The following is a 27,861-nucleotide window of genomic DNA, read 5'->3' on the forward strand; positions in this document are numbered from 1 at the left end:
TAACACATTGAATGCCATCATTGATTTGGTAGCACTGAATGTGTTAATTTAATTACACAGCACATTTTGTCCACATTTTTAATAACATTGCATAGGCAAAAAAGCGCTTAGAATTTAATGTTACATATGAGCCTGAGAAAATATGAGAGAAAATTATTTATATTTAGTAGTAGTGTAAGATGTTTACATTGTTAAATTAATAATGAAGATAAAATACTTGCTTTTTTATTAACATAACAGTTTTAAAATATTGTTATTGTAAATTAGACATATTATTGTTACTTTAAACAGAGCAAGGGTTTTTTAATTTTAAGTTGTATGAACAAGATATTTTAATGTAAAAAAAAAAAATCCATTTAAAATAATTATTTATTTGTTAATTGTGTCATCACATAGCTGCTTCAGTTTTTTTCTCAATAAATATTGACATTTATTCCATTTTGTTTTAAGTTAGTTAGTTATTTGTAAGTTAACAGCAAGATGTACACTGCAATGTGCGGTTAGCTATAACTTTGTGCTTTATTATTAATTGATTAATCAATGGCTGTGAATTGTTAACTGTTATATTAGAACAGATGTGGCTTGCATATTTTAGTTAAATAAATAATTATAAATAGATCTGGTTTATTATTTAAGAACTAAAACTTGCTAATATAGTATTAACTATCGTATTCTCAATGTATAGTACAGCAGAATGAAAATCTTAAAAAAATAAAACAAGGTTTGTGGTAATATTCATTTATTCTTAAATTAGTACACATTTACTCAGTCCACCTATGTTTGCAACTAGTACATACGTAATACAATCTCATTTCCTCTTCAGCACGCCTCGTTTGACCCTGGAAGAACACAGCTTCTCTGTGGTTGCATTTTGGACACATGTGATCTTTTGTACGAGGTAGAGTGGGATCACTAACAACGTCAGGGTTAATATGAGTTAATTCATCTACTTCGTGCATAATTTTGTTAACGTACACGCAGTTTGAGTCTGCCAGTTGCTTGTAGTCGCAATTTCTGCAGGCATATAGCAAAACTTTATTGTTTTTGTCTTCGCGCGGGTAAAGCATGTTATTGCATTCTTGACAAAACTGGATGCCCACGTAACCTGGTCCGCCGTCTTTTCTTCCCAAGTTTAAAGTCATTATGGTAATTCAATTCTTTTTATAAATAAATTGTTATTACTATTATTTTACAAATTCTATATTCACAAACAATAAATAAAGCCAATAAGATTTGACATCATTCAGAAATCCTGACATTGACAGCGACAGCAAAGTTTGCTGAGCAAACTGACTTCTTGAACAATCTGCACAGATTTCATATAAGTCCACCCAAAGAGGATATAATGTAAATCCACATTTTGTTGAATGTTTTGTATCTAAATGGAGTTTAATTTTTTATTTCTCGATAGCAAAATATGAAGTGTTGTCTTCTTTTTTAACAAAATTCAAACGCTGCAAAATATCCAAACCTTCATTTACAAATAAAGTAGTGAACGCGGGCTCTATAACCGCAATGTAATTGTTGAAAACCAACAATATATTTCGAAACTCTTGAAAAACTGGAAAAACGCCCAATTTCTTGAATTTCTATAAAAATTCTTTCATTCTGACAAACCTTCAAAACAATTTTTAATCTGCTTTCATTTTAACAAATCTTTTTTAAATGTTGGCAGCATTGTTGAAATGAAAGCGGTGGTTGGTCAACGGGCAAATTATTTCTTTTCCCATCCGTAGCCGATTGCTGTCGTGCTATCCAAATGGGTAAGGAGTAGTTTTGTGTTGTTTAAATAGCAGTTTATTTATAATTTTTGTTTTATGTTGTGTTTATAAGTGCTTTATTAATTCCTTATACGTGCAAGTGTACATTCTCTAAATAAATTATTGCTCCATGCAAAATGTCTACTTAAAATATTTTGTGTGGCTAGGTGTCGGCCATGGCGCAGACATGTTTTTCTCGTGGTGTTTACTTAAATCTATTTCCATCTCGAAAACGTTTTATTAATTTCGAGGTACTGATCGAGATTCCCCGTTTTAAATACTGCTCGTAAATAATATTGCAAAGATTTCAGTTTCAACTTCAAATGTAAGTGATAACCGGCAACTTGGATTTCAGGTAAACCCCGTGGTATTCGTACCGCGCGGAAGCACGTGAACCATCGTCGCGAGCAACGATGGGCGGACAAAGACTACAAAAAGGCTCACATGGGCACGAGATGGAAGGCTAATCCCTTCGGTGGTGCATCTCACGCTAAAGGCATCGTCTTGGAAAAAGTGTGAGTACATTTCTTGAACGGTATTAATAATGCAGTGTTAATCAGTGTGTTGTTTTAGTGTAGGAATGTTAATGAGAAGCGTCGGATGTGTAGACATGCGTATTGAAGTGCGGGAAAGTGTGTCGAGAAGAGTTTGGCGACCGGCGTCGGGTATGTGAGGCGCGTCCATTCGCGGTATTATTCCTGTGAATGTTTTCCATATACAATCACAGGATAATACTGCGAGTGGCTGCGCTGCATTTCTCCGAGGAAGATAAAAATTCATTACCAGCACGCGCCGAGGTCGACGAACTCGCACGCGGAGGTTCATTAAACATATTTACATTGGAAACCGTTATTTTACGCTACTTGTTTACAATAGTCTTGCTGTACTCTTGTCACTTCACTGCATTTTAATTTCTTGAATAACACTTTGTGTGAATGCTTTTGAATTAAAATGTGAATTTGATGCAGAAATAAGTAAAGTAAATTGAAAATTATTATTACAAGATGAATAAGGTATTGCTGTAAAGATGTTGAAAAACTATTTTTTAGTTATTGTGTGTAAATAGATTTCCAGTTTACTGTATGTTTTTTAGTTGAACATGTGACTATATATATTCAATATTCACGCTAATCTTTACATAGCCATAATTTTAATTCATGATTTTGTTGAACCATGTGGTTTTTATTAATAAGGCATAATGTCTTACAATGTTTATGTGGACAATGCTACTATGAAGTTCCAAATGCCCATGTGCTCCCCTAATATTTATTGAAATACTTAGTTTACTGTTCAGAAATGTTAAAAGTCCAACAATTCTTTTCTTGACAATTATCATTTAGTTTGAACATACGAATTTTTTATTACATTAGTGTAAAGAGAAAATTAATGTGTTTTTGTTATGTTGGCATTTTTACCATGATTTTTTTAAATATATCTATGGCAGTAAGTTAAGGACCATGTGTGTTATGAATGTTTCCATTTCATGTAAATCATAACAAAAGTGGTAAATACCATTATATCATTTATTAACTTTTGAAAACTAGGGATTTTCGTTTTATATAACTACTTTATCACTTTATATTGGTTTATTATGTTATAATTGTAATTTAAATGAACAATTTTATCACATAAATGTATGTTGTGAACCGAAATAATAATAAATTGTTTTCTATGTCCAGTGGAGTAGAGGCCAAGCAGCCTAACTCTGCCATCAGGAAGTGTGTCAGGGTGCAGTTGATCAAGAACGGCAAGAAGGTTACTGCATTCGTACCTCGTGACGGTTGCCTCAACCACATTGAAGAGAACGACGAAGTGTTGGTTGCGGGTTTCGGTCGTAAGGGTCACGCTGTCGGTGACATTCCCGGAGTCAGGTTTAAGGTAAATAAACATGTAACAAAAGTCTTTATTCCATAAAATCTATTATTTTTTGAGAGATATACTTGTAAAATGTGATTTGTATTGATGAAATTGTACTTTGGTAAATTAATCAACATACAAATCTGCTGACAGCCATACTGGCATAGAATCTGTGTAAATTCACAACATAAGCATGTTTCGTAACTTGTTTCAGGTGGTGAAGGTCGCCAACGTCTCCCTCCTCGCCCTGTACAAAGAGAAAAAGGAGAGGCCCAGATCATAGGCTTTACTCCATTGTGATAAGGTATGTATTTTATATACAATATGAAATTTTACTTTTCCATATGTTCACACATAAATTTGAATGGAGTTAAGATTGTTAATTGTTAATAAAAAATATTTACCAAAGACTTTTGTTATCTGCAAAAGTACACAGTTTCTGTAAACATTGTAAATGATGCTAAAAACAATTATTTGCTACTGCTGAATGCCGTGACGTTAAATGTTGACTGACTGTTTACATCATTATTTGACTTTAGTATGCATTGATTGTTTTGTCGAGTTTCCTGATGGAGATATTTTGTTTCAGTGCTGCTGCGAAGTGGTGTTGTTCATAAGAGTCATTAAAAAAATGTAAAATCAAGTACATAATAAACTGTGTACGTCACGACTTTGTTTTATTTTTGGTGTGCCACAACAATACAATGCTCTGATAACCTCCGCTTGTTTACAACACGTGATAAGAACATCGATAAGTCACATAAAAATGCTCAATGAACGAATTTTTGTGCAATGACAGGTCAAATAGATTGCTTATTTTGAAGTAGTGCAAAAATATAAACTGTAACAAAAGTAGTACTGTAGTATGTACAGTTGCATGCAAAATTCATTTACAAACTTTTAGAAACTTCTGTAGGCTTTCTTTTTCAAAAAATATTCATGGTCGCATAAGGACAGACATGCATACATATTGTAGAAACTGAAAACCATAAAAAATTTTGGAACAGTTATGCAGCTAACTACTACGTAATATCGAGTTTTTTTTCACCAGTTCACTATTCGTCTGCACTGAGGGGCTCGAAGCCCAGCCTAAAATATGACTAGGTGCTAGTTTGACTTTACACATATATTGAATTTCTTCGACGATTTGGGCAGGTTGCATCACCGACGCTCTTTTTTTGGTAGTGTTTTAATTTCTTTTAAATTAGGAAAAGTGAAATAAAAGACAAAACTGATTACGATTACACTTTATTGATAAATTGGTATACATTCAATATCGATTACATAGAACTACTACTTGCTGATTAACTGTACATTGAGATAGACGTAGAGCACTACAATAAATATGATTTCTACTACAGATCAATCTATACGTGAAAATTGTCTACGTTACGTATACTCGTTATGCATCGAAAACATTTAATTAAGCCAAATTCGAATGCAATTTTGATAAATTTAATCGGAATAAAAAATATACGAAAACCGGACAACCAGGAGCGGAAACTAACCTGCCTATCGAAATCGGTTAAAAAATAAGATACGGATAAATGGAACGCCTTCATATTTGTGTTTCATGATACTTATAAAAGAAAAACTAATTCTTAAAAATAACTTAGCCTACATAATTGAAAATAGAAGATACATTTGCAACGTATTCCAAAATATAATATCAGTCCTTATGTGCGTAGTTTTCAATTATAAAAGGTTGAGCCACGAAAAATTTGCGATAATTAATAAAAAACATTGGTCCACGTTATTTAAATTACATTTTTTTATAGAAAATCAAACGGAAGAAATGATAGAACTTCCAACTATTAAATTCCAAATAAACAAACGGTAATTGATAGTCCTATTCTTTAAAAAAAATGGTAACTGATGGTTTTATAAAAGTAACTGCTTGATGTGACTCAACCTTGTCGCACGTAACCATCACATTCAAAATTCGAGACAAACCCACCGGAACACAAGTCCCAGATTTCATAATGAATCTTATACAATCAAAATGGCACGCCCTTTTTTGATTTGTAATGCCTCAATACCAGACTAATAAATCGTCGAGTACCAAGTAATTAAATACCTAAACGAATAGTCGAGTGGATTAGTAAATCATTTAGAATAGAGTATTTTAGGTACTAAATTACTCGACTCGACTAAATTACTAGTCTGCGAACTAAGCATAACTTTACACATAACACTAAAACTAGGCCAACATTTGTCATTAGAATAAAATATTTTAAACAAAACGAAGCGGTTTTAAACATTTATTTTTACAATGGTATAAATTAAGCAAATAATTCTAAGCGCCTCATACTTTGTGCTGCAGGTTTGGAAAAAAATACTGTTAGAGACACAAATATTAGCTGATATATTAATTGTACATAACTGTACATATTTAAAATGATTGAATATTTACAAAGTAAAGCTTAATAGTTATTGAAAAATAAAAATCTTTATACTTAAAACAAAGTAAAAATCTTCACAATACAGGTAATGAAATTTTAATAAAATTTCTATAATCTATGCAAATTAAAAACATAAAGGTGGAAATTTACGAATTTGGGAATCATTAAAAAAAATCGAATTTAACATAACATTATTGCAAATCTAGACAAAACATCTAGAAATAACTTTTTTATGTGTCTTAACAAAATTTACCCATTCAGCCGGCTACGAAAACATAGGCAAGATCTAAAGATAATAAATCTACATTGTATAGACTAAAGCCTCTACAAATTGCTCCCAGCATGGGCTTTACGAATTTAATTCAGATAATATTAATTAATTAGTGGCAGTTTGTCTACGAAATCACGTTTCAGGAGAATAATTTCGATATTCGTTTTAATAGCAATATTTAAGAAAGTTTATATTAAGACCGGACATTTTCACCCTTGTGGTTAACTCGTTGCTTTACAAAAGTTCCCACTGAAATGTAAATGGACAGGCTACACTGCGGTAATTAGTGTATTTGGTTTTCACCATTTTCGCCCTGATGGTTGCAGTGAAAAGTTTTAACTGTCAATAATATCAAAAGTACTTTTATTAGAATTTCCAAACAATCGCCTATCCAATTATACAGATCAGTGTACTTATTATACAAAAGTAGAGATTGAAAGGACTTCTTTCAGATGATTTTTTAATTGTTTCATATTTCCGATAGATAGGTTAATATTAAAAAAACTGCTTTATCTTTTCCATTCCCCACTACCTCACTCCTTAATTTACTTTCCCTACGATTCTATGATTTAGTATCACACATTCCGTTTCATCCAAAAATATCCCATCTCCTACCGAGTATTAACCTTTTTCTAAAATCACAGTCATCAAGTGACGAAGGAATAATATTAAATTGCACAGATCACATAAATACGAGTATACATTTATATAAATATAGAATTACCTATTATTATGAAATGTTGGTTTACTCTGTTATGATTAGAAATAATTTTAGGTTAGCAAAAGAATTTTGTTTCCAATTTCAGAACGATTTCCGTTACAGATTATATTATTGGAATTATTAATCTTAACACTACGATACAAGAATAGATTATAAATAACATTTAAAATACATATAATGGTAAGCCGCTACTTTGACATTGAAGTCTATAAACGTTAATTACTAATAACAGCTGCAGTCGTTTGATTTTTCATTTGGCACAATAAACGCATTAACCAATGCAAAAAGAAATTCTAACGAGTTAGTTTTTTTTCAAGTTTTATTTAAGCATTTTCCATCACCGTCAACCTAAATTATTTTCTTTAAATACACATAAGCAAGCATTTTACTGGAATTTGTGAAATATTTCCATGGAAGCTATTGTAGCTAATCACATTATAATTTCCAAGTTTACCGTGTTTATTTATTTAGTGTAAGTTTTTTTGTTGGCTGTATGAATATTCCAACCTTTGCCTATTCTACGATCGTTTAAAAACATATAAGTCACTTTGACATTGACATTTAATACAATTTCAAAACACGACTGCGACTGTTATTTGAGTGATAGAATAAATGTATGAAGTTTGATTATTTTTGTATGATATATTAACAGGTTAGCGATGAAATGTTTCAAACCGTGTGCCGGCGGTCGCGGCGCGCGGACCTGCGCCGGTACGTTTCCAATTTAGCCCTGAGGAGCGCTTCTTTCTGTAATATTACAAAAACACAATAAAAAACCATCTTAGGTCTATGAGCATATAAAAAATAATGAAATAAAAAAGTAGCGGAACAAAGCGACGATATGCTGCTATTTTTTATGCTTAGCTAAAGTTAGGGTAACAAGCTTTGTTTGGTCGTATAATGTATGTGGTGGTTGGTGACAAATAATTAGTCGTATATGTGGTGGTTGGTGACAAATAATTAGTCGTATATGTGGTGGTTGGTGACAAAAAATTAGTCGTATATGTGGTGGTTGGTGACAAATAATTGGTCGTATATGTGGTGGTTGGTGACAAATGATTGGTTGTATATGTGGTGGTTGGTGACAAATAATTGGTCGTATATGTGCTGGTTGGTGACAAATAATTGGTCGTATATGTGGTGGTTGGTGACAAATAATTGGTCGTATATGTGGTGGTTGGTGACAATTAATTGGTCGTATATGTGGTGGTTGGTGACAAATAATTGGTCGTATATGTGGTGGTTGGTGACAAATAATTGGTCGTATATGTGGTGGTTGGTGAGAAATAATTGGTCGTATATGTGGTGGTTGGTGACAAATAATTGGTCGTATATGTGGTGGTTGTTGAATATTTATGTTGTATGTGATGTTATTTATTTTTGAGTGTATATTTGTATAGTGTCGCGGGTGTAAGTACCAAGCGCGCTTGCCGGCGCTAGGAGTCGCCCACGTAGTCCATGGTCTTGATGTAGGCGACGGCTGCGCAGAACTGCGTCCACCAGTACAGGGCTTCGCCCGCCAGCGCCGAGCCGCCCAGCGCGTTCACCAGCTCGATGGTTGATAGCAGCGATGGTGGGTTCACCTGCAAACACCAGAATTAACTATGCCCTACTAACAAGTGGGAAGGAAAGCGGCTACCAGCCTCCCGTCTTTTACAAATAGACTAAAATCCTGGCTTATCTAGAAAGACTATTATAGTGTTGAGGATTGTTTTGGATAAAAGTATTTGCGATCATACTTAATATTGTAAATGCGAAAGTTTAGATGGATGGATGTTTGTTAGATGTTGTAACCTAAACAGCTGAAGGGATTTCGATGAAATTTGGCATAGATGTAGAGGATAGTCTACTCGCTATTGTTTTTTTTAATTCCATGCGGGCGGAGTCGCGGGCGAAAGCTAGTATCTGCATAAACTTAATTTTTTGCTTATATTACTTATATGAATTGTAAGTTGGATGTTATTAAAGTTTGTATTTGTATAGTTTTGTGTTGGTTTCCCGTGTACCTTGAGTATGACGTAGACGAGTACTGGCGTGAGGTCGTCTGCGGAGGGCGCGCTGCCGTCAGTCAGCGCCAGCACCGACATGATGGAGGACACGCATCGCATTATGCAAGATATCTGTTGACAAAAGAACGTTTATATTTACGAGATATTAAGTAGTTTCCGACTATCAAGTTTCGGCGGCAGTTCTGTTATAATTCTAAAGACGATAGTTCAGGTACATTTGGTTTCATAAAAGAGATGAAAGATATGTGAAAAAGTGAATGTTGTGTTTGAACAGTCTATATCAATAGATGGCGCTTTAGGATTAGGCGCACCATTTGTATTATGCGTATAATTAGTATGCACATAATTGTTATTTGTTAACTCTAGCCACCAACAATCCACCAAGACAAGACAAATCCAAAAGAAAGAAAAAGAATCGTATAAGAGGCAAGATGTAATTGAGATAGTTTTGCAGAATATTGTAAATACGAAATTAAGTAAAAAAAAAGTTGTTTTGGTTTATAGAAAAGTTAGTATGTTTGTGTATATCGGTAATGGGTAAGAAGTTAAAGATGGTCCTTGGAGTCGGACGGCGTGGTGCAGTGACCTTGTCGCGCGGCGTACGGTAGACGGGCAGGTGTCGCAGCTGCAGCTGCGCGTGCGGGTAGGGCGCGGCCCACAGGTGGCGCGGCGCCACGCCCGCCCGCAGCGCGCTAGTGCACGCCGCCAGCCGCCGCATGTGCTCGCTCAGCACTCTGCGACACAAATACATACTGTTATAACATCAACAACCATCAAACTGCCAATAGCCTAATGGCACGGACGAGGGTTGGATCATTCCCAACCATCACATCGCTCTGTCCCCACGTGAGAATTAAATGTTTCATCCGTCCCACTTTTCACTCCAAAACCACCAATAAGGTGTAAGATAGAACTGTTCACATAAAATACGTTTTAACCGTCCCCTCGGCGCAATAGGTGGGACGGATGAAAACCTTTATTCTCAGCTGTCCCCACGTAGGGACAGAGCGGGGTGACGGTTGGGAATAATCCGAGGGTTCGAATCGTACCATTCAACTATTGTCGTCCATTTATAAGAATAGCACAAGTCCCAAGCTTAGTTGGAATGGTAAAAGGAAATATTAGCATATTTACAAAAATTTAATATTTTTTATTAAAATTTCTAGTGTTAAGTTGCTATTTTTGATATCCACGGTGTAAATATTGAAGGTTGTAATATCGTGATGTGCACTGACTGGTCTCGCGCGATGTCTCCGTCTCCGTTGGGGAAGAGCACGTGCAGGTAGAGGCGGGCGAAGGCGGCGCGCTCCACCGTCACCTCCAGCGTCTCCATCAACGCGCCTGAAGCACCTGCACAACATACAACCTATCACACGCGATTCCGTCCGCAGACAAACAAAATTCATCTAGTACTTATGGAGACCTAAATTTAATCCCTTTCCAACCCCTCTTCTTAAGAGGTAAGGATGGGAAAGAAAAGCGAATTTGACGGCGGAGGAGACGCATAGGAAGGGGAAATATTCACTTTATATGCATCTCCTCTGTCGACTAAGGGTAGGCAACGCATCTGCAATTCCCGATGTCTATGGGCAGTGGTCGCTTCGCCATTTCGGCGGTTTTAGGTGGCCGCTTGCTCGCTTGCCACTTTATAGTAAAAAAAAAATAGTACCCAGTGTTTCAGCGAAATTATTACTTTCTGGAGATAAATAAAATACAAATATAAATATTTTATTGGTAATAATAATACAGGTCAATCAATCAAAAAAAAAATCAAAAACAAACCTTCCCAGGAGGGATCCGCTTTCACCTCGGCTGTTATCACCCTGATGCTGGCAGTTAGTCTTTTTGCTTTCTCATCCATCAGCTCGCCGCCTTGAATTATTACCAATTACCAAAACTCCACAAAAACAAATAATTTCGCGCAAAGGCATATACAGTAGAACCTCGATAAGTTAAAGTCCAAGGAAAACACAAAACATTTTAAGTTATAGGGGGGTTTCAAGTTATCTAGTCCATGTTGTAGAGGTTTTGGACTCAGATGGGAAGGGAATTATTTTTTGAAGTTAGTTTAGGTTCTACTGTAAATGAATTTGATGTTCATATACTTAATTTAATTACAATTTTATTATTATTATTATACTTTTTTTTGTTATTTCTGATTGTGTTGTAATGTTAAGGATTTTATTTACTTAATTTCTGCGTATAAACAGATACGAAGCAACGTAGGTAACCTATGACGTCATCAGACGATGATTTATATTGTGTTTAGAGCAGTTAACATTAACATAGTCGTATTAGAAGTTTTTATATCTATTTTTCGATCTCTTAGCATCCTATCTCTTGGTGTAGTAACCAGTGTATGTTGAGCTGTGTGCAGTACGTACCGTTGAGTATAGCGTGGTTGTTGTGAGCGTGGTGGTGTCGCGCGAGCCGGCGCAGTGCGTTTCCTCGCTCTAATTGCTCCAGTACGCGCGCCGAGGCGGCTGCGCGTGCGCACGACAAGCACTCCTCCCTCACTAACTTTATCTGACTGAAAGTACATGTTATGTTAGAGAATAGTAAACTTATATTAAATCTCCATTAATATTATAAAGAGATTTTTATCTTTGAATCAACTTAATCCTTAATTCGACAGTATAGTGACGAACAACTAATAAAAAATCTACTGAACTAGTTTAGAGAAATATAATGATCTTTTTTTTACTAAAAAAAAACTCCGTCGAATTAGTTTGAAAAAAAAAAAAAGGATTAAAAAGGTTCTGACAACGAGTTGTATTTGTAAGATGGTATCCCCCATTAGTATTATTATTTTTTGTTTAAACAAGTAACTTAAGCGCCAATAGGCTAATGGTTTGGGGTACGGACGACCGATCTTGCGGTCGAGGTTTCGATTCCCGCCATTCGATTGTCGTGAACCATATCTTAGCACAAGCCTAGAGCTTAATTGGAGTGGTTAAAGGAAATATTAGTAAATTAACAAAAACCTGCTAATATTTAAAAAAAAAACAGCATTCTGAAAAGGTAACTTTACTAATAGGGTTGTCTAACGATTGAGTACAGAATTAGCATGTTAGTACTTACGCTCGCAGGTCATGTTGTGCGTGCGCAAGCGCAGCCCTACAAGAGGCGAGGTATGCTGCGTAGGGTCGCCTTGCCGCCAGGTCCGCCCGCAGCGCCGCCGCTAGACGCGCCGCGCGCGCGCCCGCGCCCCCCGCACCCGCCGCACCCACCGCGCCCCCCGACAGCGCGCGACCCACCGCCGCGCTCTCCGGGCAACCCCCCGCGCGGACAAAGTCCACCAGCGATGTTGCGGCACAGCGCTACCAACATAATAAATACAACTTACTACATCGAAAGATTTATGTAGCTATCCCTTTCTTTCTCCTTAAAAAAGTGAGATAACAAGTTGCGACTCTGTAAAAAGTTATGAAGTCATCTTATTTTGTAATAATCTTTCTTTTTTTCTGTCAATTCTAAAAATACAGTAGAACCTCGATAACATAAAACCTCTATGACTTCAAAAAATAATATGTTACCTTCCTTATCAGAGACGAAAACCTCTACAACATAGACTCTTCATAACTTAAAAGCTGTATAACTTAAAATATTATGTGTTTCCCTTGGACTTGTAACTTATCGATGGTCAACTGTACAGTAATTGTTTGTAGTGTTTTTCTTTGTGTTTTTTTTTTATCTATTACTATCTAGGCACTAAATGTATTGTTTTTCAGTAATAGGGAAGTGATTGACTCCTGCAGCACATGAGAACCAAATTTAATTAATGTGAATAATATTTTTTTTTTTAATTTTAATAAAGGAAGCAGTATTACTTACGTTGGGGATGTATTCAACGCAGTGCATATCAGTGTTGGAGAGCACGGCGCGCAGCCGCCGCTTCATGCTGTTGAACACCTCGTGGTCGTTCAGGTCCACCACGCCCTCGCATCTGTAACACCAAAAAAACATCCTATTGTTATTTTCCTTCTAATAATTCCTGAAATATCATGTACAGTCTCAGAAATCAGCGGTGTTTTATTTTAGAAAAATCCTCTTCCTACAAACAACTAGTTAGATAGCAGTGAGTGCAAACGAATTGCAAATAAGAAGAAACCAGCTGCGTATCACTAAGCAATTTTTCGTACAGACACATTTGTAGGCGTTGTATTGGTTTTTGTTCCGCCTCTCATTTCAAAATGTTCTAACGATTATAGCTTTTAAAGTCGAACATCGCCAGTTTCCCCGATTGTACCTTTATTTTATTGTTATTTAAGATATTGAGTATGGAACTGTACCTATCTAGATCAGGATCAGGTAGATCAGACATGCGTCTAGCAGGCCTTCGCCCGCGGCTGTCGGAGCCCTTGCGTCTGTACTTGGCCAGGATGTCCTCCGAACTGTCCCCACCTGCCTCCAGCTCCGCACGACCATCGTCACTGCGACACTCTTCTTCCGCCAGTTTTATATCTGCGATTACACAAATGATTTTATTAAAACTAGCTTTCATTCGCGACTCGGACCGGGAGGAATACAAAATTACAGACTATGTCCTACATTTGTGGCAAGTTTCATGGAGTTCAGCAGTCTAGATTAGAAACTAACAAACTTCCATTCATCCTACCTTTCGCATTTATAATTTTACTAGCTTTCGCCCGCGACTCCATCCGCGTGGAATTAAAAAAAAAAACAAAAGTAAGTAGCCTATGTGTTCTTCTAGATTATGTTATACATTTTTGCAAAATGTCAATCCATTTAGGCTAGAAATTCTAACAAACATTCATCCATCCATCTAAGCTTTCGCATATATATTAGTACGAAGTGAGAGAGAAAATGTATTAGGTAAATTATAGTCCACAAAAAATTCTCAAACTGACCGTTGCTATGGTGATGATGAGACCGTCCCTTGGGTCGGAAGAACTTAATCTTGTGGAGCAGGTTTCCACCGGAGCGCTTCACATTGTTCTTCAACTCGTCCAAGTTTCCCGCTAAGCCATCCTCGCCACTACCACGACGTCTGTAAAAATATATAGATTAACACCAACGCTTATAAAAAACAACAATAAAAACAATTTAACAGTGGTAGAGCCCGCTTTAACATCTTCGCACTGTAGGGCCGGCTCTATACCACGACCATACAGAAAACAGGCGTGAAGTGGAAGCAATTCCGCGATTCGTCTGATAAGTGTGGTGTCGGAGGCCTAATTTTAGTCCCTTTCCTTTTCCACTCTTTTCTTTAGAGGAAAGGATGGGAAGGAAAAGTGGATTTGACGGTGGAGGAAACACAGAAAGGGGAAATGTCCTCTTTATGTGCGTCTCCTCCACCGTCGTATAAGGGTAGGCAACGCATCTGCAATTGTGGATGTCTATGGGCAGATTCAAATGGCCGCAAGCTCGTTGGCCACTTTATTTTATAAAAAATTCACATACCTCTGCGACTTCTCAGCGGTGGCATCAAAACTGATGCTTTTCGGTATAGCACCAGTGGAGACATTTTTGACGGGCGGTGGGCTGACGCGGCGCTCCGTCACATTGTCAGAATTGACGTCCTGACTCGAACTCCTGTCAGATACTGACGTCTCCGCGCTGTTCACTGACAGCGTGCTCAGCGACATGTTACTTGTATCACGCTTCCTCTCTATACGAGAAGAACTTATATTCACAATACTCGTTCGTATCTCGGATTTGACGATTCTGTTCGTCAAATTGTTGACTAAGTTTGCAGACGTAGAGATGGTCGCGGAACTCATTCGAGTCATCAAATCGGTTATGGTTGATCTCGATTCCGATTCGGGTCGTTCGGTATCGATACCGGAATCGAATCGGCGATCGTATTGAGAAACGGAGAGAGCGTTGAAGGAACTGTCGCTGGAGTTGAGAGATCTGTCCATTAGATCGTTGTCGTCGAAGGGTTTGGAGGTGGAAGGGTGGTCGTAGGGTTTGGAGGTGGAGGGATGGTCGTAGGGCTTGGAGGTGGAGGGGAGGTCATACTTGGCAGGGAATGGTCGCGAGGAGCTCGGCTGAGGGAAGCTATCATCCACCCATTGGCTCGTTGCATCCGATTGGACTGTCGCATCGTCGAGCGTGGACTCGGTTTGTGCGCTGTTTCTGTAAAAAAGTACAGAAAAATTAATACTATATTTTTTTTTACCTAATAATTGTTTATAGCGTTAAATATATTACCCGTTCTGAGGGAAATCAAACACGTCGCTGGGCAGCTGCGCAGGCGCAGAGGTACTGGGGCTCTCGGGGGCAGACGTCGCGTAGCATGTCATCACCTAATTAAAACAAACAATCTTATAAAATCTTTAATACTTGGATAATAAAAAATTACTCGAGTCCTTCTTACTAATATTATAGACGGATGGAAAGAAACAAACATCCATCCGTGTGAGTTTGTAGCCTAAATTACTTAACGGATCTCAATAAAATTTTGCGTAGACGTACGTACTTTTGTTTTTTTTTATTTGCGCTCAGATTCCCGGGCGAAATCTAGTTACAAATTTTACTGCAAATTAATCGGTTTACATACTGGGTATCCATTAACTAGTATGCTCTTCCTGTTCTCAACGAAGGCTGCGTGCGCGTGTGCGGCGTGCGCGAGCGGCGCCAGGTCCAGCTCGCCGCCGCGGGACAGCGCCGCGGTCGCGCTTAGATATCTGAAATCACAATTTATATGTCAAAAAAGATAATTTTAAATTAATTAATTAGAATTCATCTTAAATACCTAGACATAGACCTATAAAGAGATGGATGGATCAAAGGTAACATGATCACAAAACGATGACGGAGATGACGTATGATAAAGTTAGGTGGAGGACAAAAACCTGTTGTGTCACTACAGGAGTAGGATAAGGAGAAAATGATGACATCTCCACTACCTTATCCTCCAGTTGGGCGCATCGAGTTTTCGTCCTCCAAATAACTATCATTTGTCATCTGACATCACTCCCTTTTTGATCATATCACCTTTCACGCAATCCATCTCTTTCTAGGTCTACCTCTACCGGTGTAACAACCTCATAACGTCCTTCTTGTAACATGCGATTCATTCTTTATAACATGCCCATACTACGCCAACCTTTTACTTCTTACCTTCTCTACCACTGGGGCTACTCTCAAACTTCCTCTAATATACTGATTTCGTATCTTATCTATTCGTGTCATTTATCCATCTTAACTATTATTAAATGATATTTGAATTCTTACCTATTATTAGGAAGATATCGAGACGTGTGTCGCGGACTGCCGGTATCCGGTCTTTTGGTGCCGTTCTGTAAATTAGAAAAATTAATACCACTACTAACAAGATAGGAGGTGAAACAACAAGGGGAAGGAGGTGAGGATACCTGTGTCAGGGGCTGCCGCATCACCTCCTCCTGGTGCGAGGGTCTGCGCGGCCACGAGGTATCAGAGCGCGCTGCTACTGACACACAGTCGTCAGTGTCCACCTGTAAGTTATATTTCTACATACCAGAAAATAAAAACCATACAACTTGGGCATTGTAACTTTTTATTATTTAAATTTTAGTGAAAAAGTACAATCAGCTAACTTGTCGGTATTCCACTTTAAAAGCTATAGTCGTTTGTACGTTAAGACGTCGCGAAACAATCATTTTATTTTATTTCTTTAAAGTTTTAAACCACAGAAATTACGAAAGGTATACTAAAACTAAGCATATCAGCTACAAAATTTGGTAACAGCTTCTCGTGTCTGGGGCGACCCAGAAGCTAGACATAAATATTAAGGCCATCAATAGGACGTATCTACGACAGAAGTTCGATCAGTAATTGCTTTTTATTATTATTCAATCATTTGTACAATTCATAACCCTCATTGGTTAAAAAGAATTTGATGAAGGAGTAAGGTATTCTGTAAATGTAACATAGCTAATTTCCCTGATAGTACATAAAATTGTCAGTACCTCAGTATTGCGGTCGCTGTCGGAGGCGAGCACATCCATACTCCAAGCAGACTCGCTGGCAGTCTCGGAGACGTCGGGCGCCGTCGTACTGTTCCCACCGCCACCTGGCGGACAGAGCGACATTATACCACTTGCAATGCCAAGCTAGTTATTTAACTAGCTATATCCCGCGATTTCGTTAGCAGAGAATTAAAATAGCCTATAACATTCCTGGACACATCAGCTACTTTCCTTCAAAGTCATAACAAAATCGGTCCAGCAGTTCCGGAGATGACTTGTAACAAACTCGTAACAATAAAACAGACACACAGAGGTAAAAATTTTAAAATGTGAATTTTGTTATGATAAAATTCGTTCGTATTAGTCTAAGATTTTTGGTCAATAATACAAACAATCTGATTTTACATGTATGGATGAAAATTTACTTGGAATTTATATACCTATATGCAAGGCGACCTCTAATATGAAATATCTATATAAATGAGTTATATCTTACCCTGGTTGGCAGCGACCTGCGTGTGTTCGCAGGAGTCGCCGATAGTCTCGGAGTCCGAGGCCAGCACGTCCGTGCTCCACGTGTCCGACATTATACTGATCGTCTCATCGCCTTCCAGCAACTTCTGTACAAACATACACACTTATTGGAAATATATACACACTAGCTTTCGCCCGCGACTACGTTCGCGTGGTATTAAAAAGAAACAAAAGCGAGTAGCCTATGTGTTCTTCCAGAGTATGCTCTACATCTATGATACATTTCATGGAGATCCGTTCAGCAGTTTGGGATACAAATTCTAACAAACATCCATCCATGCATGTAAACTTGTGCATTTATAATATTTGTGAGATTTATGTCCGGTTTACACTTGGCAGGAGTATATCCAGCAGTGGGCAGATACAGGATAATCATGATGATGATGATGATGATGATACACTTGGTCGGTAGCTTATTAACTGGATTGACAATGAACTGAACACTAGACTGCATATAATTTATGACCGGCTGTCGCAACTGTACTGGCCTAGTGCGAACCGGACATTATGCAATCAGATAGGTTAAGTGGTCATTATGGGAGTGCCTCAGTACAGACAATGAAGCTAATAATGAAAAAACCGGTATGGGTCACATAATTAACAAGAGCGGATATACAACTTTGACTAAACAATCGTACAACTGTGCGATTGTCGATTGTTTCGCAGCCAATTCAACTGTTTAGTTGCACAACTAAAAATCGAGTAGTGTTCGCACTTCCATATAAGGTAATAGGAATGAAAGTTGTGCGATAGTTTAGTCAAAGGTGTGAGTGTGTTTTTGTGGATCTATAGATATTTACCTTGATCTCAAACTTGCAGAACTTATCCTCGATATCGTTGCGTGTCTGCTTGAGAAGCTTGGCCTGGTTGCTGGCCGCTTGAGCACTGACCGGAGCGTTCGCAGATATCCTGTCACCAAATTTGACCTTGAATAGTTATTTTATAACCAACTTCATTAGTTACAAGATTATTATTGTTATTGTTTGTAAAATAAAGTAAACAAAGTCCTTGGATACCCTACTCCAGGGAGATTTACTACGGTAGAAGACCACCCAATAAAAAATTCTATAAAAGTCTAAATTCCGGAACAAATCAGCAATTAACCAGTGGAAGTGTTTATAATCTATTGGTATTTTTAAAAACGCGTACTTAGGAATAATCACAAAAATGCAAAAATAAATGGATTTTCGTTACAAGTACTACCAATAAGAAATATGGTTATTTTTAATATAAAATAAAGACAATCCAGTTTCACATTAAGAAAATAAGAATATTAAGAATAAATATATTTATTACTATCTTTCGCCCGCGACTCTGTCTGCGTGGAATTAAAAAGAGAAAAGCGAGCGTGTTCTTCCAGACTATCCTCTACATCTATACCAAATTTCATCGAAATCCGTTCAGCCATTTAGACTACAAACTCTAACAAACATCCATCTATCTAAACTGTCATATTATTATTTGTATTTTATGTACAAGTATATTTATTGCATATTCATGTTGCAATGTGTATTTTTGTGAGGAAACCTGCACATATCGGTAAAGAAATTCTAAGATATGTGTGAAGTCAACCCTCAGTGAGTCAGAGTGTTTGACTATGGCCTTGTCACCACTTATTAGGGTAGGCTCCGAGCCTCTCGGTGGGGACATGTAGCTGGGGAAATGTTTATTATTAGTTAAAAGGCTTTATTATTAGTTTTCTGACCGTCTGGGGGGCGCGTCCCCCGCGGCGTCGCCATCAGTGACCTGCGAGGAGGGCGTCTCACGGCCGGATATATTAGGACTGCCGCGCCCGCTCACGTTCGCTGACACCTAAACACAAGTTAATATTATTTCAAACAAAAAAATCAATTAATGTATTGAATCTTTTCACTATATTACGGCCGAATATTGAAACGAAATTCAAACACTTCGTTTCTTAAACGCCACATATAATTATGGATTTCTATTTTAAACGTGTCATCATTTAAGACGCTGTCATATATTGCTTGCTTGCGACTTCGTTGCGTGAAATTAAAAAAATAATTCAAAATATAGCTTATGTTACTCAGTGTTAGTGTAAGTTTTAAATGGTAAAAGAATTTTTGACATCGATTAGTAGTTTTTGACTTATTTCAATAAATACAAAAATACAAATCTTTCTTCTTTATCATATTACTAGCTGTTGCTCGCGACGTAGTCTTTTTAAAATTAAAAAAAATTAAAAAAATAGCCTATGTTACTCACAGAAAAAATTTCTAACTAACGGTGAAAAAGTTTATAAACGAGACCAGCAGTTTTTATGTTATTTCAATAAATACAAATCTTTATTTTTTTCTAATATAAGTAAAGATTTCGTTTCAGTATTCGGCCCTAACACAAATTAAAGATATAATAAACAATATAGTATTAAAAATATTTATATTACCATATCCGAGAGGTTGTCATTCTGGTCTTCAGTTTCTAACTCTAAGCTGGATGTGACGCTGTGGTTGGAGGCAGCCTCCGACACCGCCTCCAAGTTATCAGACGTGTTGCCCAGAGACACCTCATCGTGTGACACTGAGAACCTAATAATAACGATATATAACAATTATTACAACAGAAAAAATACAAATATTTATTTTCCGAAAGTACCTTATTTTAACAAAAGAAATATCGAAGAATTAGCTGTCAACATTCCGTTCAATTGCAAATGTCAAAATTCTAATGCTCAAACAACAAAGGCTTTTGCTATGCCGTTCAATTACTATGGCCATCTTGCTTTTTTGCTGCTATTGGCATGTCCCTTTCCCGCATAACGGTTTTTTCATATTTATTTACCCCCTAAGTTTAATAGTGTGAAAAAAGTGTGTCTTCACTTACTTTTTATCAAAAATGAATTATTCAAAAATATGCTGTGATTGCTAACATCCTACATAGCAAAGAAGTGTGTATTTACGCTTTATATTAGTACAGAGATTAAAAAAAACGACTACTTTCTGATCAGCCAAGTTAAGTATAATGTATCCAACAGTACAAATAGACACGTACGTTGTTGTACATTATGATACGTACCTGGTACGTTTCTGTACGGGCGTCTGTCCGGGCGCGACGAGGGCGGAGGCGCCGTCCTCCTCGCCCGCCTCCGACCCCACGTAGTAGCACTCCAGCACTTTAGACTCCGGCATCATGCCTACAATGTACAATAAATCGACATTACTATTAAAGCTGCAAATCTTGATAAATAAAAATTCAAACTAAAAATGTTTTTCAGTTCGATTTTAAAGGATAATAGTCTGCTTGGAAATTGATTTATAATATGTACATTAGTCGTTGAAAAGGATGAGAGAAATAAATATAATTTATAAACCATAATATGAACTATATTAATGCATCAACCTCTCTCTCTCTCTCTCTCTATCTACCTACATAAAGCACGCAACAAAAATCTATAGATATCTTTTGTCCATACGTTTTATAAATCGATTTTCTCTAAATTATATTGTTAAAATCACAAAAGAGTGACATACCAACATAATCACTCTCCTCAGTGTTGGCGAGCTTGATGACTAGCACTTCCGGCACCTCCAGGTCTTCCCTATCACCATTCAGAGCCTTGTCTTCCAGCGACGAGCTGGAGCTGGCGCTGCGCGGCAGCCGCGGCTTCGACACCTTCGCCAGGATACCTCGCTTGCTGCTGTGACCGTTCTCTGATACAGTGTCCTTTGGCTCTGATGATCTATGGATAATCATACTAATATAAATACGAAAGTTTAGATGGATGGATGTTAAAGTTTGATATACGGCTGGACGGATATCGATAAAATTTGGCATTGGCATAGATGTAGAGGATAGTTATGAAGAACACATAGGTTACTTACTTTTGTTTCTTTTTTTAGAAAAAACGAGTAATAGTAAGTAGCCAAATTTCATAGAAATTCGTTTAAGCGTTACCTTCTAACATCCATCCATACATCTACACTTGCCATTAGAGAAATAGTAAGGTTGATATATAAAAATGAATACTGAAATCACGTAATGAAAATACGAGTCATTGTTGATGGTCCTTCGAGCCGGATGCACTATTGAAGAGTCATTCAATAGTGAATATATAATGACTCTGATTTTCATTTCATGATTTCAGTATTACGTTATTCGTTATTTTAGTACACTATTCAATAGTGAATCCTGCTCAAAGGACCATTAATTCACAAATTAAATATATATTACTGCGTGTATATCTAACATTGAGGATACTGACTTGCAGGCGAGCAGTGCTTGCAGGTCGGGCACCTTGCGCAGCAGGTCGTGCAGGCGGGCGCGGTAGTTGGGCTCCACCGTCTGCACGAGCGCCGCCAGCCGCGCCGCGCCCTCCGCGCCCTCGCTCTCGCTGCCCTCGCTACTGTTACAATTAACCTGGCTTTACACTGACCAAAGATATTGTCATCTCTTTCACTCATTGGAAGAAATAGATTTTTTTTTATATACAATTACAGATATCGACATAGAGTCCATCCCCGGGGATTCTAAATATTTAGTCGTTCTGGAGACATAATAAAAATATATATCTATAAATTTGGCATTTATAACATTAAAAGTTTACGAAATCTTATATATAAATATGTACCTAAATCCAGCGGCCTCTGCAACCTGTCCCGAGCTATTGGACTCTTCAGATGTAATGCTCGGAGTGTTATTATTCAACTTGGATGAGATTCGTTTAAGATATGTTATCTGTAAGAATAAATATAACTTGAATATAACAACTTTAAGATTCAAGTTGTAACACAAAAACCATCACCTTTATGATTCAAATTGTTACACAAAAAACCATCACCTTTATCATTCAAATTGTTACTCAAAAACCATCACCTTTATGATTCAAATTGTTACACAAAAAACCATCACCTTTATGATTCAAATTGTTACACAAAAACCCATCACCTTTATCATTCAAATTGTTACTCAAAAACCATCACCTTTATGATTCAAATTGTTACTCAAAAACCATCACCTTTATGATTCAAATTGTTACTCAAAAACCATCACCTTTATCATTCAAATTGTTACTTAAAAATCATCACCTTTATGATTCAAATTGTTACACAAAAAATCGTCACCTTTATGATTCAAATTGTTACTCAAAAACCATCACCTTTATGATTCAAACTGTTACTCAATAACCATCACCTTTATGATTCAAATTGTTACTCAATAACCATCACCTTTATGATTCAAATTGTTACTGACCAGTAAATGCGCATCATGTGGTGTGAAGAGCGCTATAGTGGTCCTTGGCGGTACATCCGTACGTAACGCGTCCGCCTGCGCGTGCGCGGGCGCGGGCGCACACGACTCCGACATCACACTCTCTATTAGCGAGGAAACGCAGCTGCGATCGAACTTTGTATACAAATCACGGACTTTTGGATCCACCTGTATATGAAAAATTGATTTTATATTATCGTTTAAAGTCATATCTTCCCACTATTAGGCTCGGAGTCTACTCTAAGTTAGGGTGACTAGGCTTTAAACAACGCTGGCCTACTATGAGTCGACTTCAAATATGACCTTGAATTTCTTTGTAGATATGTGCAGGTGTCATCACGATTTTTCTTTTTCAAAATGTAATATAAATAATAAGATATAGTTAAAAATAACAATACAAGTTTCACAATTAAAGACTTGAAAAAAATTATATAACTTATATATCGAAAGAAAACAATACATATTTTTTAACATTTAAATACAAACAAAATAGGTTCACTTTATCAAAATAATGAAGGTTATGAGAAAATAAAATTAATTTCTTAGAGTAACATCAATTCTCACCTCCTGGTAACAGTTAAGGCAGAGCACTTGCAGGATCTGTGCGACTTGCATCAGGTTGAAGCGTGCCACATAGGAGACGGGCACATCCACCACACCATGTGCCTCTGGGCTCACCACTGCCGGGCAGATCAGCTGGCTCAGCACCAGATCGGTACAGATAGCATGTATCTCGCGTTCACTTGTCCTGCAGAAAGCAACATATCACAATAGAAATAGAAATAATTTTATTGAAAAACAAGAGATTAACAATTACAATAATAGTTATTAACTACAAGATAATTATAATTTGTGGTTAATATACGTTTAATCTGGTGATGCCTACACTAGGCAATGCCTGTATCGTGGGCACCGAAAACAGCAGGAAAAATCATTTCTTACATTAATTATTAAAAACCTACGCTTGCGGCGTTTCGGTATTATTTATGAACTAGCTTTCGCCCGCGACGCCGTCCGCGTGGGATTACAAAAAACAAATGCAAGTAACCTATGTGTTCTTCCAGACTATCCTCTACATCTATGCATAATTTTATTGAAATCCGTTCAGCCGTTTAGGCTACAAACTCTAACAAACATCCATCCATCCATCCATCTAAACTTTCGCATTTATAATATTAGTAAGAAGTAAGATTATATATTGCTCCAATATAAATTAAATAAAAAAAGAATAAATAATATAAAAAAAGAAGAAACTATTGAAAAAGAAGAATTTATTCGCCATGTGCTGCGGTGTACACTGAAACGCCGGTTTTCAATGAACACTAAAATAGAACACCAAGTTATACAGAAGAGAAAAAAACAAGTACTTATATTACACTTTGTCACAATTATTAATGAATATGTATTTATTGCTACAAAAATAGAAATTACATAAACAGACATTCTAAAGAAAACATATAAGCGTGGCAAAAGGTAGCCAGATCCTGCATGCGAGACCACTTGTTTTTTTGGCATCTTATAACATAAAAAAATCCCCCATTACGTTTCTTCCCACTACTCCTAAGTCTTTACCTAGAATGTTGCTTCAATAGGTGTACAATCTGCTGCACAATCCAGGCAATAGCTGCGGGGAAGTTGGGCCAATGCTCCTTTAGGGAGGTGATGAACTTGCTGGTCAGGTTGTACAGCGATTGGACTGTCCACTTGCGGTATCTGGCCACCTTCGCTGAATACTCAGTGCTGTTCACCTGACCGAACTTCTTGAGACGATCTGATGCTGAGAATCTATGTTTTAAAAGAATAATTGACAAAATTTACGAATGCATCCATTTTTAGAATATTCAAGGGCCTGTCGCACCAAATTGTAAACTGCCTGATAACAATTCAACATGTTAAATATGTGATGGAAATATTGGATTTTGAACCACTATCAGCTTGTGGTGGGACAGGCCCTTAATTTACAAACAGAAATATTTCAAACTAATGCTGAAGTACTAAGTCATAAATTTTTTATTTAAATCAAGAAATCTTGTAGTTTACATCAGTTGCAAATAGAAATTATTGACGCAGTATGGTAGTGTACCTCTCCATGGCCTTGTCAGGGTCTATATCGAGGAAGAACTCGTCCTCGTGCAGCACCGCCATGACGGGCGCGTGCAGCGCAGCGGCGAGGAAGCGGCGCGCCGGCGCGTGCCCGTCGCGGAACGTCGAGCACACCGACGCCAGCGCGCACTTGCTCGTGCGAAACAACCTTACAAACACAAACATACATACAATATCTGACATTTATTATCTTCTAGCTTTCGTCCGCGACTCCGTCGAAATTAAAGACAAACGCTTGTAGCCTATATATTCATCCTATATTCTATATTTATTCCAAATGTAATTGAGAATAACCCGTTTAGGCTACAAACTCTAACAAACATCCATCCATCTATCCAAACTTTTGCATTTATAATATTACTAGCTTTCGCCCGCGACTCCGTCCGCATGGAATTAAAAAAACAAAAGATAGAATCCCATGTGTTCTTCCAGACTATCCTCTACATCTATGCCCAATTTCATTGACACAAAACTAAAACAAACATCCACTCATCGGAAGGTACTCATTTTCCGCAATGAAAATGTTTGATAGTTTCTATGGATTATTCAGCAATGTGAAACTGTTATTGTATTGTAGACTAAAGCTGTAATATTTTTTATCTAATTTTTGTTTGTCACCCAAAACAGTAAACATAACCGTTTCTATAAACATGGAATTACTTTCACTTAGTGAAACCAATACACAATTTATTTTATTATTTTTTTTGCATTTTTATTCAACAATATCTTTTAAAAATCGAAATACAAAATTCGTAATGACGTCATTAATATACTTCCTGCTGACATTGAGTCAAGCTTGCGTATGTACCGCCGCATCCTGTATGTAGGGAACAATTGATTGCGTCGTTATATTAGGATGTGAACAGACAACTTAATATCACTTACATTAATACATTTTAAGAGAAGTTATTGTGTATGTGCTTATCTTCCCAAACCCAGGAAATGCGTAAAGTAATTCACATTTTAGATTATTCATTTGTAATATAATATCCCTAATATTATAAATGCGAAAGTTTAGTAAGTGGATGGATGGATGGATAGACATAGACTACTCATTTTTTTTAAATACGTCGCGGGCAAAAGCTTGTTTACTAATAATGTCGTATTAAACATTAACAATAGACATACTTTAAAATTCACACTGAAATAAGCATCTATCAGAAGGTGTAAATAGCAAAAATAATGGCTTACAACAGTTTAGATAGGAGCCATTGATTTATTGATGCTTTTGAACTTATAAATACATTTAACGGAAACAAGGATTATGTATGGAGGCCGACCTATGTTTTTCACATTGTAAATTATATAATCTTAGTAATGAGATCTTTAGGTCAATGACTGTTATAAATACAATACATAACATTTTAATAAAATAAACAAATATATTCTTCCATATAAAAGTGGCCAGCGCTAATCTTAAAAAAAAATCCAAAATATGGTTAAGTATGCTATGAAGTGATATTTACTTGCTTATTCAAAATAAAATATAATAAAATTCATATCCGTTTCTCACTGATAATATAGCTTTTTAAAGGTGAAAGAATTTTTGTAGTATAGAAGTGTGTAGTAGTTTTTGAGTTATTTCAATATATACAAAAATATTTATATTATTTTATATTATTAGCATAGATTAAAAATATCAACAATTTTGAGAGCCATAAATCATGTAAAAAGTCTTTATTATAAAATACCTACTTTCTTGGATCACTTGAAGTTGCCATTTGATGTTTGATCAAGGAGCGTATGACAGCTAACAAGCGCGTTCTGTCTGGAGTTGAGCGGCAGCTGCCATAAAGGCCTGCTATAAGGAATGACGGCAGAGACTGCGGCATATGATCCTCTCCGAGCATCAAGCTCAATGCAACAAGATGGGGGGTGTCTCGAAGCCATCCTAGAAGCTCACCCAATGCAGTTGCTTCCTGCAATAAATTTAAATCTAAGTAATTTAATATAGATCAATGGTTGATTTTATAAGCTACTAATGCACTAACATCTAATCTATTGAAATTAAGTAACCTTTTAAAATACGCACCCATTATTACCTTAGGGAATAATAAAAATATGTAAATTGTAAAAACTTAATTTTTAAACATTTATGTAAAAAGTACAATCTTGAGTTATCTATTGTTCGACAAGTGTAAAAATGAAACACTATATTTTTGTAGTAATATGAATAATTAGACAAAGTGGGTGGATTTTAATAAGCCACAATAATCAGTGATAAAAAAATCAGTTAGAACAATTACTACCACAAGTAGAATTGCCAATCTGACAAACTATTTTTGCAAATCATCCCCTAGTGCATTATTGAGCTCGTTCATTTCCAAATAAAATTACTTACCTTATATCTCAAGACCTTGTAAGCATCTATAAAAACTGTGCTCTCAAGTAAGCTTGCTCTCTGACAGGCTGCTATGGATTCAGCCTCACATCGAGATGAAATAAGGTTTGTTAAGTTCTGTCGTTGCATAGAACATATCCATGCAGCCTGCAGCAGTTCCTGCACAGTTTTCTCCACTTCCTCATTGAGATTTTGAAGCAGCTGTCGCTCTGAATTAATGAAAATTTTCTCCCGACGTAGCTGGTTCGCTAACTCCGCAATGTTCATACAGCCCTCCGATGTTGGCTGCATCATTCTTGCAATTAATCACATACACTTATAAACGAAACATTTTCTTTTTACTAAATAAATAAAAATAATCACGTCATTTCACAGAGTCCTTTTAGATTTCACTTGATTTTAAAAGTCAACAAAGGACAACAAAAACATTTGGAACATACGACACATTAATATTCCATCGATATTTTTTTTGCAGTAAGACATCGGGGTGTTTAAATAATTTTTGTACACTTATTATCAAATAGCAAAAAGATGCAAATCGTTCGCAAAACGAGACGAAATCGACATAAGAATTAATGATTTGATGAATGAAAAGTCATTCCGTTCAGAAATACAATTCGTTCATTTCGTAGTAAAATATTGTACAACCTGAACTAAATCCCGATAAATACCAATACCAAATCGATACCAAAATTACACAAACAATTTATCATAT

The 27,861-nt window shown here is 36.6% G+C and overlaps 3 protein-coding genes across 4 annotated transcripts; 1 reads left to right on the forward strand and 2 right to left on the reverse strand.

Annotated features, from left to right (window-relative positions):
• Positions 1-722: 722 nt before the first annotated feature.
• Positions 723-1,269, reverse strand: LOC106107896 (DNA-directed RNA polymerase II subunit RPB9). The gene has a single exon (XM_013288910.1). It carries the CDS (start codon positions 1,140-1,142, stop codon positions 762-764), a length of 381 nt encoding a protein of 126 aa, XP_013144364.1. The 5' UTR covers positions 1,143-1,269; the 3' UTR covers positions 723-761.
• Positions 1,270-1,654: 385 nt separating this feature from the next.
• On the forward strand, positions 1,655-4,284 carry LOC106108101 (40S ribosomal protein S23). The gene is made up of 5 exons (XM_013289185.1): positions 1,655-1,763; positions 2,116-2,275; positions 3,440-3,638; positions 3,832-3,921; positions 4,207-4,284. The coding sequence occupies exons 1-4, from the start codon at positions 1,760-1,762 to the stop codon at positions 3,898-3,900; spliced, it is 432 nt and encodes a 143-aa protein (XP_013144639.1). The 5' UTR covers positions 1,655-1,759; the 3' UTR covers positions 3,901-3,921; positions 4,207-4,284.
• A 4,145-nt stretch (positions 4,285-8,429) lies between these two features.
• On the reverse strand, positions 8,430-27,723 carry LOC106108003 (GTPase-activating protein and VPS9 domain-containing protein 1). Of its 2 annotated transcripts, none has more exons than XM_013289061.1 (30): positions 27,147-27,723; positions 26,501-26,724; positions 24,786-24,953; positions 24,275-24,487; positions 23,267-23,450; positions 22,685-22,870; positions 22,062-22,168; positions 21,696-21,833; positions 20,965-21,173; positions 20,510-20,627; positions 19,881-20,022; positions 19,179-19,285; positions 18,274-18,382; positions 17,436-17,559; positions 16,940-17,043; positions 16,364-16,465; positions 16,224-16,288; positions 15,547-15,673; positions 15,198-15,292; positions 14,445-15,122; positions 13,892-14,031; positions 13,313-13,484; positions 12,855-12,966; positions 12,102-12,340; positions 11,405-11,550; positions 10,803-10,892; positions 10,256-10,370; positions 9,607-9,754; positions 9,018-9,131; positions 8,430-8,594 (listed from the first exon to the last, which is right to left on the reverse strand). In XM_013289061.1, the coding sequence occupies exons 1-30, from the start codon at positions 27,438-27,440 to the stop codon at positions 8,448-8,450; spliced, it is 4,917 nt and encodes a 1,638-aa protein (XP_013144515.1). In that variant the 5' UTR covers positions 27,441-27,723; the 3' UTR covers positions 8,430-8,447. The 2 variants fall into 2 exon arrangements, with proteins under 2 accessions (XP_013144515.1, XP_013144514.1); XM_013289060.1 differs by having other exon boundaries at positions 21,696-21,836.
• Positions 27,724-27,861: the final 138 nt, after the last annotated feature.

The sequence above is a fragment of the Papilio polytes genome, unplaced genomic scaffold, assembly GCF_000836215.1.
Source record: "Papilio polytes unplaced genomic scaffold, Ppol_1.0 DF821845.1, whole genome shotgun sequence".
Classification (NCBI taxonomy): Eukaryota; Metazoa; Arthropoda; class Insecta; order Lepidoptera; family Papilionidae; genus Papilio; species Papilio polytes.

Bases quoted from the DNA above. Each gene is read 5' to 3' on its own strand.
- LOC106107896 (XM_013288910.1), bottom strand. From the start codon at position 1,142: ATGACTTTAAACTTGGGAAGAAAAGACGGCGGACCAGGTTACGTGGGC.
- LOC106108101 (XM_013289185.1), top strand. The intron at 2,276-3,439 runs GTGAGTACATTT...TTCTATGTCCAG, and splicing joins GGCATCGTCTTGGAAAAAGT to TGGAGTAGAGGCCAAGCAGC. The intron at 3,639-3,831 runs GTAAATAAACAT...AACTTGTTTCAG, and splicing joins TTCCCGGAGTCAGGTTTAAG to GTGGTGAAGGTCGCCAACGT.
- LOC106108003 (XM_013289060.1), bottom strand. From the start codon at position 27,440: ATGATGCAGCCAACATCGGAGGGCTGTATGAACATTGCGGAGTTAGCG. The intron at 16,466-16,939 runs GTACTGACAATT...TATAACTTACAG, and splicing joins ACAGCGACCGCAATACTGAG to GTGGACACTGACGACTGTGT. The intron at 9,755-10,255 runs GTCAGTGCACAT...TTTGTGTCGCAG, and splicing joins GGAGACATCGCGCGAGACCA to AGTGCTGAGCGAGCACATGC.